Source organism: Elephas maximus, chromosome 3 (genome assembly GCF_024166365.1).
Source record: "Elephas maximus indicus isolate mEleMax1 chromosome 3, mEleMax1 primary haplotype, whole genome shotgun sequence".
In the NCBI taxonomy this organism is placed as follows: domain Eukaryota; kingdom Metazoa; phylum Chordata; class Mammalia; order Proboscidea; family Elephantidae; genus Elephas; species Elephas maximus.
In genome coordinates, this window is record NC_064821.1 from 196,309,575 (window position 1) to 196,322,880 (window position 13,306).

The following is a 13,306-nucleotide window of genomic DNA, read 5'->3' on the forward strand; positions in this document are numbered from 1 at the left end:
ATTTTTAAGGAATATTTATCAACTATATTCTCACCCATTTTAGCAAAATTCAGATTTTTTTCTTTCATATTAAATCCTCGTCCACAGAAAAGTATTTTTTTTTTTTTAAATATTTGAAAACATGCAGTAGAAGCCCTCTCACTGGACCTAACTGGTAGCTGGTTGACTATTCCAAAAAATCTCGTAGAGCAGAAAATAAAAAGAATGACTCTTGTATAACTTAAATGTTTTATTTCAACTGAAAACATTTAAATATACATAAAAAAACCAAACCAAACCCATTGTCATCGAGTTGATTTTGACTCATAGCAACCCTACAGGACAGAGTAGAACTGTCCTGTAGAGTTTCCAAGGAGCGCTTGGTGGATTCGAACTGCTGACCTTTTGGTCAGCAGCTGTAGCACTTAACCACTAGGCCACCAGAGTTTCCATATACATATATTTATAAATATTTTGATTTAGAGATGAGGCTTTTACTTTGAGTATTGGACTACTGATTGGAGCTCTTCAAAGTGCATATACCGTAAGCCCAACTGTAATACATTCGTTAAATTCTAATGAATTTACAGATTATCAGAAATTTAGAGACAATGGGAAAATAATCCAAGTACCTAACACATCTGGGTTTTTATGATTTGCTTTTCTTCCGTGATTCTTTTGCTCACATATAATTTTCCAAAACACTGAATTTGTCTCTATTAGAAACAAATAATCTTTTACGTAATTGTACTTCGCTGGGTTACGTAATATAAAATTATATTTCACAAATAGAGCTAACAGAACAATAAGTACAACTACTGTGAATGGTTTGGGAAACAAACTCATCTGACTTAAGTTGTAGGGCCTGAAATACGCAGGCAACCTAGAAAGTAATCTATTGGGCTTGAGTGTTCATTGTGCCATGGAACAAATCAGGGAGATTTACAGAGGGAGGAGAGCATGCTGGTTAATCTATTATATGAAACGTTTTTCTCATTTACATGTAACTTTTATGGCCACCCAATTAATGACAACATAGTCTTTCATTTTTGTGATGCAGTATAATTTTAATAACTCTGGAGATTTTTATTCTGGTAGGGGTTTAGAAAGTTGACAGTAAAAGGGTATAATGAAGAGTTATTGACTCTCCCAACCAGAAAACAGGCACTGTGCTAACTAGATAATTAACATATTAACTAAAAAAGAGTCTCAGTTGTCCAGATGAAAAACTCAAGGCTCACCAGTTTCAGTAGTTTTAAGTAACTTGTCTCAAATTACATAGCTTGAAAACTACAGAGTTGGGATTTGAAATCAATTATGTTTAGTGTTTATAGTCGCAATTATTACAATGAGAAGGTTAGATTCATATAAGTTTTATATTATGACCATTGTAGGGGTGGTCAACTGAAAGCTTAAGGACATTCCTCCCTCTTCAGAACATTACATTCCACCCGAGCAGCAAGTATGAAAATGCCATTAGTGGTTATTATAGTCTATTATTAAAATAAAACTACATCCACTGGAAGGCTTAAACAAATCATCATACAGAAGCAAAGGAAAAGAAGAAATTACATCAAATTTACAATTAGCATCATAAAAAATCAACAGTTCTGGTAATATTGACCAATGTTTTTGTCACGGGAAAATCTAATTCCCTATCATTAAAATCTTGTTCTCGTTTCAAGGCCCAGCTCAAATTTTCATTCCCCTTGCCCCACTTACTCCAAAGATGTTTTCTTTCAGAAGGAATTCAATATTTCTTCTTTTGTTTCTCATAACCCTTTGTTGATATGCTTTTAACAGGTCTGATTATCTTGCATTACTTTTTTTTTTCATTGTTTTTCTTTCCACCTACCTACTCCCCTACCTCCATAAACTATAAATTATTCATCTTAATTTTTTCACTTAGGGTAGAGCCTGACACACAGTGCATTTAATATGAATGCTTGTGTTCTGAATAAGATTCTTCCAGTAACTTTAGACCCTGTTTTCTTAGCCCAACTGCAAGAGCAATCCTTGTCCACATTTTGGCTTGGATATTGTGTTTTTCCCTTGAAAAACTATCATGCTTTCCTCTCTTTGTCAAGTGTAAGTCCTTCATTGACCAGGCATTGGATGATGTAGTCTGTAGAGTGGTCTGTACTTTTTCTAGAATGAAAGGAAAGAAAAAGGCAACAGTGGTCTTAATCCTTGGACACATTCCCCAAGTCATATATAGACAGACAAAGGGACAGAGAAAATGTCATGCCTTTGACTTCTTCCCTGACTTTCTGATTAAATTTAAAATTTTCCTTTAGATCACCTTGGTGGCCACAGGCATTCGCAGAAATCTTTTCAGTGCAGCCTTCACATCCTGGTTCCTCAGACTGTAGACGAGAGGATTAAGTAGGGGAGTGACCACAGTGTAGGTCACCGCCACCAACTGATCCTTGTCTGAAGCAGACTTGGACTTGGGCCGAAGGTAGATGATGGACGCACAGCCATAGTGGACGAAGACCACAGTGAGGTGGGAGGCACAGGTGGCAAAGGCCTTTCTCTTGCCCTCAGCTGAGGGGATCTTCAGGATGGTATTAACAATGAAGCCATAGGATATGAGAATTAAAAGAAAGGGCACCGTGATAACCAGGATGCTGAGGCTGAATAGTGCCAGTTCTTTTACTTGGGTGTCTGTGCAGGCCAACTTGATGACAGGTGCCATGTCACAGAAATAGTGGTTGACCCTGTTGGGGCCACAAAAAGGCATGTCACAGATGAGGTTGGTAGCCACCAAAGCAATTAAGAACCCTGTGACTCCTGACAGAGAAACCAACCCCAACCCTAGCCTTTTGTCCATGATGAGAGTGTACCTCAGGGGATGGCAAATTGCCACATAGCGATCATATCCCATGGCTGCAATGAGAAAGCAGTTAGTGCAGGCAAAACAAAGGAAAAAGAAGAGCTGGGTGGCACAGGCCATGAAGGAGATAGTCTTGGTGGCTGAGAGCAGGTGGACCAGCAGCTGAGGGATGATGACAAATGTGTAGCAAGACTCAGAAAAGGAAAGGATGAACAGAAAGCCATACATGGGTGTGTGTAGCATCCGGCTGAAGTGGATGACAGCCATGATGGTTGCATTGGCTGCCAGGATTGTCAAGTACAGGAGAAGGAAGACGACAAAAAGCAGCAGCTGGAGCTCCCCAAGGCTGGAAAAGCCCACCAGGATGAACTGTGTGACCACAGTGGTTCTGTTGAAACCTTGCATCTGGAAATCCTTCTGTGAATGAGTTTGGGAGAGACAAAATGATAACTATTACTGTAACAAGAACATTTCCCTATTGCCTTCAGTTTGAGTACCATATTGTCCAAAACAACAATAACAATAACAACAAAAAAACCCATCGCTGTTGAGTCGATTCCAATTCATAACAACCCTGTAGAATAGAGTAGAACTGCCCCATAGTGTTTCCAAGGCTGTAATCTTTACAGAAGCAGACTGCCACATTTTTCTCCTGAGGAACAACTGGTGAGTTCAAACTGCCGACCTTTTCGGTTAGCGGCTGAGCACTTAACCACTGTGCCACCAGGGCTCCTTTTGTCATATTGTCAGGCCTAGAATATCGATATAGCCTTTGATGATTTTTATAGGAAATTATTAATCTCCCATAATGGGGGAGTGGTTATTAACTATACTGTAGAAATCACCAAAAGCTAAAAGAAGCAGGTGCTTAATATATTCAAAGGTTATTTAATGAAAAAAAAAAAAAATTTTTTTTAGCATAAGAAAATTCTCCCAGTGTTATAAGTGAAAAGGCAGGATACAAAGCCATATTTATAATAAGGTTATAGAGGATTTTGATTTTCTTTCTGATGTATTTTTATGTTTTCCAATGTTTAGCAATAATCATATTTTAATGTTGTGATTCTAAATATACTTTTATGCATAACAGGCTATTTCCATCTCTGTTTGGCTGCTGTCCAAACATAAATAAACAAGGTTAATCTGCTGCTTCTAAAAAAGATGTTAGTATTTTCAAAGTGAAAAATAAATTTCTTTTGGAATACCCAAATATGTAAATGAGGCATGCCATTTCTGACACCTGTTTTTGCAGGTGATTATTGGTAGCATGATACACATGTACTCTGATCACTTAGAATCATGTCAGGGCTCTGCTGAGATGGGGTGCAATGTGTCAGTGACCAAATGGAATCAGAAGAGAGGTAAAATGATAAATGCAAAAAAAAAAAATTTTTTTTTCAAGTTCAACAACAATCCCTGATTGAGAAGAGCCAGAGAACCCAACCCCTGTCATTTGAGCTACATTAGAAGTCATCTTTGAGGAGTCAGGATACAAGTGGGGTTTTGAGGAAGGGAGATTTCTCATGCTATGATTAGTATACGTGTTCCCATTATTCTGTTTTGAATGGGATGGTGGCACAACAGTTCGTGCTCAACTATTAACCTAAAGGTTGACAGTTCAAATCCACCCAGCGGTGCCATGAAAGAAAGGCCTGATTCCATTAAGATTACAGCCAAGTAAATCCTATGAAGCAGTTCGACTCTGTAACACACGGGCTTACCATGAGTTAGAAATGACTGAATGGCAACGGTTTTGGTTTTTTGATTCACGGCGTTTTGATCTTAGTGACAGAACAGCCACAGCACTGGCCCTAATTTGTTTCAGGAAATGGACTCTCTCCCCAGTCCTCTCTCTACATTGTCCCCTTTCAAAACTTCCTATCAGTCCACATGTGGCAAAGCAGAGGTAACTGCTTCTTAAATGCAAAATTGCTTCCTTCCCTTAAATTTTATAAAATGGCATTTTATAACATGGCTTTCACTTAGAGTGCTATCATGTCGAAACTATTTTATTGCTATAAATGCTCAGAAAATATAAATAACACATATTTTTGAATAAGATAAAGCCTATATTCGTTCCATCTTTTCTTTTTTAACTTGCCCTGCTTTATAGCACTCCTGGCTTTTTTTAAATGACTATAAAAAACAACATACTTTGGAGGCGTGAGTGGATTCCCTCCTCCTTAGGCCTACGTCATTTGCCCTGTTTATATATATTTTTGGTAATTCTTTGTACATCTCCTATTCTTGATCCTTTCCTCTCCCCACTGTAGTTTCAAGGTATTAGCTCTCCTTCAAAATAATGCTTTTTTTCCCCTAAGTTTTCATGTTCCAAAATATTAACTATTTCTTTAAACTTCTCTTGTACTTTTTTGTTCGGTACCCATCATATCTAAAATTGCATAGACAGCACACAGACAGGGTAGGCGTGACTGTCCCTCTATTATAAAATAAGAAATTGAGAAACAGAAATGTTATGTAACCAGTCTGAGGACACACAGCATATGAAAGGTTTTCTGATTCCAGATACTAGGTTTTAAAATCTTAAGCTGTATGCTTTCTTTCTAAGGCTTTCTATTTCATCTTGTTCTTTTTTTTTTTCCCCCTCCTTCTATCATATCTACCTTACTTTGCTTGGATTCACACATACAGGTTCTTATATTTCATAAAGCTAATTGATTTGTCTTCCTTAATTTTCAATTGCCTTCCTGAAAAATGTCCTCTTTCACTCTGGAAATCAGCGCCTTTTATCTCCTTCACACTTCTTCAGAAAGGGCAGTAACAGCAATATTTCTAATTATCATTTCTTCTGCTTTTTAGGAAATTTGAACATGGGACTGTATTTCATGACCAATAAACTGACAGGAAGGTGCATATCTCCAAGACATGAACAATCAAAATGATATTTATTTATTGAATTAATGAATAAAATATAAGGAATAATGAATTCATACTGACATTTGCAATGCAAGATTGTGCTTCAAGAATTTGGTTGTATCTAATATATCCTCTGTTCTTGGCTGTAATCATAGTACTGCTTTCATACCTTTTCTCATTTGACATCATGCCATGTCATTTACATGAATTTAATTCTATAGAACATTACTTGTACATGATGAAAAGAAAGTTTAAATTATTGTCCTTGTACTACATGTATCTCCTTATTAAAAAAAACTCTATATAAGCTGTCTTGATATGTCAGTTTGTTTCCCCAGTATCACAACCCATTTAATTAGCATTTTTATAAAGGCAATAAAGCATAGTGGCTCATGGCATGGACCCTTAGAAGCCAGAATGCTGGAATGTGAATCCTGCTTCTGTCGCTTAGATCTATGAACTTCAATATGACTCAGTGAGTCTGTGAAAAAGATTAGTCTGTAAAATGTAAATAAAAGTGCATACTATGTAGGGTTATTATAAGACTTAGATAATATAAGTAAAGCGCTCGAAACAATGCTTATCACATAGTGACACAACCTACATGTTAGATGTCATTACCATTGTCACGCAGATCATATTCATAGGAGTTGAGGGGCAAATATTCTGACCTTTATACCCATATACAAGGAAGAGCCTGAATCTCTGAATTAGGACAGAGTCATCCTTGCATTTGACTCATAAGTTTACATCCTCGTAGTACCTTAATGAATCTACCCATCGTTTATCCTTTATGGAAGCCTACAACTTCTAGGTTCTCTTTTATGATCCTACTACAATTGCTCTGTATGCTTATGGATTCGGGAGGAGGGCACACACTCGTAAGACATGAGCCAGAAGGCTATGGGATTCCTGCCTATGAGGGAAATAGATTAATTACCGCTTGGATGAGGAGTGGAGCAGGAGGACTGTGGCTAAGACAATGATGTTAAAGAGATGGAATAGCCAGAAAGTGTTGGGATGAAGGGCAAGGGAAGAGACCATTTCAAGAATGTTAAAAAAAATTTTTTTTTTTTTTTTTTTTTTTTTTAATGATCTAGGCCATCCCTCCTCCCAGAGTCCTAATTGTTTTTACCTTCAGGATCATACTCAGATTCAGGAGAATCCAGGTATACCTGTACCACTCAACATCTCCCAACATGTTGGCTAGGGTAAAAGCTATAAAATGTAAGGAGTTGCTTGGGCATGCCACATTTGTATGCTCACTATTCATCGTCTCTGCCATAGATCACTTGGTTAGGTATTTCTACAAACTTTCCTTTGTATCAGACTTTGCAGAAAGCAATATGCTTTCATTTAAGTTACCTCATTTTGATCTCACAACATTGTAGACTCATCTTACAGGTAAGGCAAGTGCACTAGTGTCATTCTCTAAGAAGACAAACCTGTGAACATCCTCATCAGTACACTTACCATGTTGAATTGAACTCATCGGCCTATATGTTTGGCTTCCTCTGTAGATTATAAGATTCTTATGGGCAGGGGTCATGTGTCTTAATAGCTGAATCCCCAGTATCTAGCATAGTTTCTGGTTTGCTATGAGCTCAGTGTTTTTCAACTAAATAGAGTCAAAGAAAATTAAGTAATATGCTCAAATAGTAGAGTCAGAACCAGGATTCAAGTCTTTTAATTTCTAATCAAGTTGTCTATCCACCACATTATGTCATCCATTCTTCATTTTGCCAGAAGAATGTCTGCCCCACATTCTGTTTCTAAGAGACTAAAACATGGTTCCATACTGCTTGTTCAAGCAAAACTCATTGTACTCATTTCTGAATTTTCAGCAGTCTCCAGTCTTAATGAGCTATTTTCTCTTTACATCTAAGATTAAGGAGAGGAGAGGAAAGAACAAAAGGGAGACGGAAACAGGCAAGTCAAAAACATGGCAAAAACATTCAGAAGATATGGAAGATCAAGAGGAGTGCTGTTTCGTTTTAGTCACAGTTTTGTGATTTAACCTGTTTTCAGCAGCCCCCTAAATCATCAGCTTTCGTGTGTGTGTGTGTGTGTGTGTGTCTCAAACAAGAATTTGGTTATATCCAATATAAATTCTAGCCCTGGTCACAATCATAGTACTGCTTTTGTACCTTTTCTCATACTGTTTCACAGACGGCTATTGTCTGTTCTCTTCCTTATTCAAATTCTTCTCCAGGGTACCTTCATGTCCCATCTTCTCCAATAAGCCTTCATTGACTAATTGAGCCAATGCAGATGGTCTTCCTATTCAGCACCAGTTGCTGTCAAGTTGACTTTGACTCGTGGCAACTCCACATGTGTCAGAGTAGAGCTGTGCTCGACGGGATTTTCAATAACCAATTTTCTTGGAAGTAGATTGCCAGTCTTTCTTCTAGGGAGCTTTTGAGTGGATTCAAACCTCTAACATTTCAGTCTGTAGCTGAGCTTGTTAACCATTTACACCAGGCAAGGTCTCCAAGACATATACAGTCAAATTGATTATAAAGTAATATAAGATAATGTCTAACTTATTCATCATATAAGTGGTCAACATGATTGGTTGCTAACAGAAAGATTGGAGGTTTGAGCCTACCCAGAGCCCCCTGGAAGAAAGATCTGGCTATCAGCTTCCAAAAAATGAGCCATTGAAAACCCTATTGAGCACAATTCTACTCTGGCATGGAGGGAGGGGGTTGCCATGAGTTAGAGTTGACTAACGGAAACTGGTACTAGTACTGGAACTATATATGTCTCATCTTTCCAATTAGATTATATGTTCCTTTGGGGCAAGAACCGTAGCAATGTATACTAAATGATCTGCAGCTCCCACTACAGTACCGGGTACATAACAAACTATGATTAAATACTTAATGTATGATGATGTAGTTTAATTATACTTTTGTTTTTGAACTTTTTCGGTATACCATGATTTTGCTTAAAATGTGTTCTCTACTTTTCTACTACAATTCATACCATTCCTAAACTTTTGACTTTTCTCAAACTCAACTTTTATTAAAATAAGAAAAAAAAAAGGAACCTATGCTGATGAGCTTTCCTGCCCCTTTGTTACTGTGAGTACTTGACTCCAAAACATTCCAATCTGATAGGTTAAGTGTGATGTGTGTATGTATGTCTGTGTCAATTGTGGCATAAATTGTGTGTGTATGTGCACTCAGAGTGGAACCTTCACTCATTTCAAGAAAAAAAGCAAATAAAATTTTCCTTTGATGCAGAACATTTTTCATAACAATGAAAACCATTCATGCAAACGTATTCAAATGTGAAATGTTTCCTCTTTCAGATTGCAGCTGAGAAAGAAAATACACTTACCTATTTATGTCCAAAGATCAAGGAAGCTGACATATGACTTTGAATTTGATGATTCAAAGTCCTGGAAGTCTTTTAATAGTTGGAAGAGGCAGTTGAAGAAGGTCAACTGGAAAACCGTTGACATCTGTCCTGAAAGGTTAATTGATTGGAAAAAAATGCACTGAAACATTTCATTAAGGGTTTATTTGGATGCTTAGATATCTACACCTTTTAAAATCTTAAATAAGAGCTGAAAATAGCCCAGCCTACATCCATATGTCAGTTCTGATTCTGTAATTAGGTTGAAGGGTATTTATAGTCTTCTGGGATTTTAAACTAGGGCTCTCTGAGACTTAAGGAGAGCTAAAGCAAGAGAGAAAACAAATGACTAAACTTGGACAAGGACATCTTATTAAATACTGGAAGAGAATAATGCACATTACAAAAAAACTTTCTCTGTAAATCAATAAAAATGCAGATAAGCGTTCTCGTGTCTTTGGTGAGTTCAGTTACTTTCTGACAAAAAGGTTGCAAAACAAAAAAAAAAACAAATTTTCCAACCTGGAGGTTTGGTTTACATGAAGATCGATGTGATAAAGCCTAACAGATGAGGGCAGTGGTTGATGAACGCAGGTATGCTATGTGCTTTGGGGATTATGTAGATAGTATCTGCACTGCTTCAGTACCTGAAGCCTGAATTCAAAGTCAAACAACTGAATTTCTTTGTTCCCTTCATGGAGATATTGTAAGGGAACGGCTTTTCTTTAGCAACCATTCCTCAAGTGCCATTCCTTGGAAATCACTGTGTTAGACATCACGGTAATACAAAGATAAACTATAGGAATTGATCTGATCTATTTTTTTTTTTAGTAGGGAAGGAGGACATAAGCACAACTGTGTGTAATAATGAAACATGTGCCAATGAACAACAGGGCTGCTAAAAGGAAAAACACCCCACAGACAAGATTCTCTTGAGTACAACCAGGGCTGAGATGCGGCCAACAACATTAGGAACAAGAACATTCTGGAGAAAGAAAGCTAAGTCATAATAGAAGCATTAAGAAGAAGAAAGGCCTGTCGAATGTTTTGTACCTATTGCATTCAAAGGAAAAAAAAGTGAGAAAGAAGGCTGAAAACTCCTGTTTCTGATAGTTCCTAGTCTGGTATTTGACAAAATCCTCTTTCTGAAAACATCTAAAATTTCTGGGAAAATGTTTTTTAAATCTTCACAAGTATATTCATGAGTTGAAAATATAGTAGGCATTTTCAGACAAAAGCCTGAGAGAACAAGGCTACCAAGAGATGAGCAGAGCACCAGAAGTTGCTTATACTCTGAGGACATTTACCTATTGTTGATTCGACGGAGTCATAAGACTGACAGAAATCAAAATGCATGGCTCACCAAAGCTGAGAATCAAAAAGTAGATCCTCTGCTTTAAGCTGGAACTCTGAATAACAACATCTTGTGACCGTAAAACTTCCTAGCATGTTTTCTGCTTTTAAGATGGGTGACTGAAAGCTTGACATAACTAATACCATGATGGACTTATAAGTTCTTTTTACTTTTTTTGCCTGCCTTTTCCTTTCTGCATACCTTTGTTAATGACTTTGTTTTGCTCTGTCCGGCTGACTGTGACTTATGCCCCCGCCCCCCACCACAGGAAGATTACAGCCCAGATGTCTGGCATGTACATCTTTAGTCTGATAAGGAGATGTCCAGTATGTATTTCTTTTGTCTGATAAAGAGTCTCTTGTAATTACCTTGCAATGAATAACTCATCCGGCCATGCCATCTGTGGGCTACAAAAACATTTCTAACCTTTTTAAAAATCATATATAAGCTCTAATGTAAAAAAAGCCTTTTGGGACTCCTTAGAGACAGTCTGCATTGCTGTTGGAAATCCCGTTGGTGGTCACCTCATAAACAAACTTTCCCACTCTTTCTGACTTGGCATACATTTCAATGGCTCAATGGCTCCAGGGCACAAACCCTAACTGGGCAATAATCTTAATATAAAGATGAACCAGAACTAAATCCAACTCTTTTCCTACTGAGAGGGGGTTCTGAGGGGTAAGTTGTTTTATGGCTGAGCAAGGACATGGGCCAAAGACAGGGAAGAAAATCCCACCCACGAGAGCTTGTAAACATTAGTAGAACCTCCTTCTGATTTGCAGCTCAAATTTTCATCATCAGTTGGCCTAAGAATTCCAAGCTCAGAATTAATTTAAAGTGGACCTAAACTGGTAGTGCCTCTAAGTATCTGCCAGAAGCAAACACAGGTTCTCCCTGGTAGAAGGCAACTTTACTCAGCTTCTGGAAATGAACAAAATAGAAATCATAAAACCAGAATCAAAGGAAAACCATAAAATTCTCAGTGGCCTGATATGTGGAGAAATAAACCAGGCACTACATGATTCCACGTGTATAAAATGATCAAAAAAGGCAAAACTGAGGTGGCAGAAATTAGGATAGACATTATGTTTGGGGAGGTGATACCCAGGAAGAGGTACAATGGAGATTTATGGAATTCTCATAGTATTTGTTTATCTGGTATATTCAATTTTAGAAATCCATCAAGTTATATGCTTATAATTTGTGTGCTTTTCTGTACACATGTTATAAATACTATGCTTTAATTAAAATATTTAATTGCAATATACGGATTAGTAGTTCCTTTAGGAATAGTGAATTAAGTAATTTGAATCAACCTACCCACCAGGAACAACTAGAAAAACTAAAAAAGATAATGGAAAAAATTGGTTTGAAGACATCGAAACCCTAACAAAAAGGTAGGATTAGGATCCAGGAGAAGAAGGAAACCTGGAGAGGTTGTTCTGATATTTGGGGGCACTTTTCTCAGAGGAATTTGGCATTTCTGGGGGAGACTACTGAAAAGTCAAGAGTCTGAGACACATAGAGCTAGAGAACAAAAATTAGAGTTCAAGAGCTTCCAAATGAGAACATCATAGGAGGAAGACTGAACAAGAAATAGAGCACAGGGATTGAAGCCCAGTTTCCCCAGTTTCTAATAGCCTCAAAACCTGGTAGACCCAAAATCCAACCTTTATAACTCCCTACTCTGCCAGCAGATCATAGGGGAATTTTGGGTCTCTTGGGATCAGCATAAGTTTATATCCAGTATCTAATAACCCTCAAAAGTTCTGGGTGTTTTCCCTTAATCAGTGCCCAGGTCCCTCTGGGGAAAGATTTGATCAAGATTCTCAGGATATAATTGTGGCCATATTGCTGTGTCTTTCCTCTAAGTTACCCATCTCTCCCATAATCAAGAGGTTTTTGGCTTGGGAATTGACTTGTTGTTAGCTGCTGTCAGGCCATCCCCTGACTCGTGGCGACCCCACGTATTACAGAGTAGAACTGCTCCATAGGGGTTTCTTGGCTGTAATTTTAATGGAAGAAGATTGCCAGGTCTTTTTTCTGTGGAATCACAGAGTGGGTTCAAACCACCAACCTTCAGGTTAGCAGCTGATCAGAAACTGCTTATAGTACCCAGGCTCCTTGGAAATTGGCCTAGAACTGGGAATTGGGTAACCAAAAAAACCAAACCTGTTGCCTTCTAGTTGATTTCAACTCATAGTGACCCTATAGGACAGAGTAGAACTGCCCCATAGGGTTTCCAAGACAGTAATCTTTATGGAAGAAGGCTGCCACATGTTTCTCCAGGGGAGCAGCTGTCGGGTTTGAAACATCTACCTTTCAGTTAACAGCCAGCCCTTAACCACTTTGACATCAGTAAAAAAACTCCTTGGGAATTGCGTAAGGTGCCATGAATGACCACATTGATAAGTTAAGTATTTGCCCATTAAATATATGTCAAGCTACATGTTTATAGACTATTTCATTTTTAGAAATAATCGTTTCCACAGATTTCTGCAAGTCAAAACACTAATCATTACTGTAAGTTTCAAGCTTATATTGGTTGTTGTCCATTTCTTATCTTTGACAGTTAATTGTTGCCTCCTGCCTTTCATCATCTGGAATACTATTCTTCTCATTGATATCAGGGGGTTCAATTCCTCTTAAACATTTCCACTGTCATCTCCAGTTTGCTGATGACAATCACCACAGAACTCTTCAAGGATGTTTATATTCCTTCCAATGCCTTTTTTTTTTTTAATTTTTATTGTGCTTTAAGTGAAAGTTTATAAATCAAGTCAGTCTCTCACACAAAAACTTATATACACCTTTCTACATACTCCCAATTTCTCTCCCCCTAACGAGACAGCCCACTCCCTCCCTCCACTCTCTTTTCGTGTCCATTTCACCAGCTT

General features: G+C 37.7%; 1 protein-coding gene across 1 annotated transcript; it reads right to left on the reverse strand.

The window, feature by feature from the left end:
• Window positions 1-2,272: 2,272 nt before the first annotated feature.
• LOC126071496 (olfactory receptor 10T2) lies at window positions 2,273-3,220 on the reverse strand. The gene has a single exon (XM_049875685.1). It carries the CDS (start codon window positions 3,218-3,220, stop codon window positions 2,273-2,275), a length of 948 nt encoding a protein of 315 aa, XP_049731642.1.
• Window positions 3,221-13,306: the final 10,086 nt, after the last annotated feature.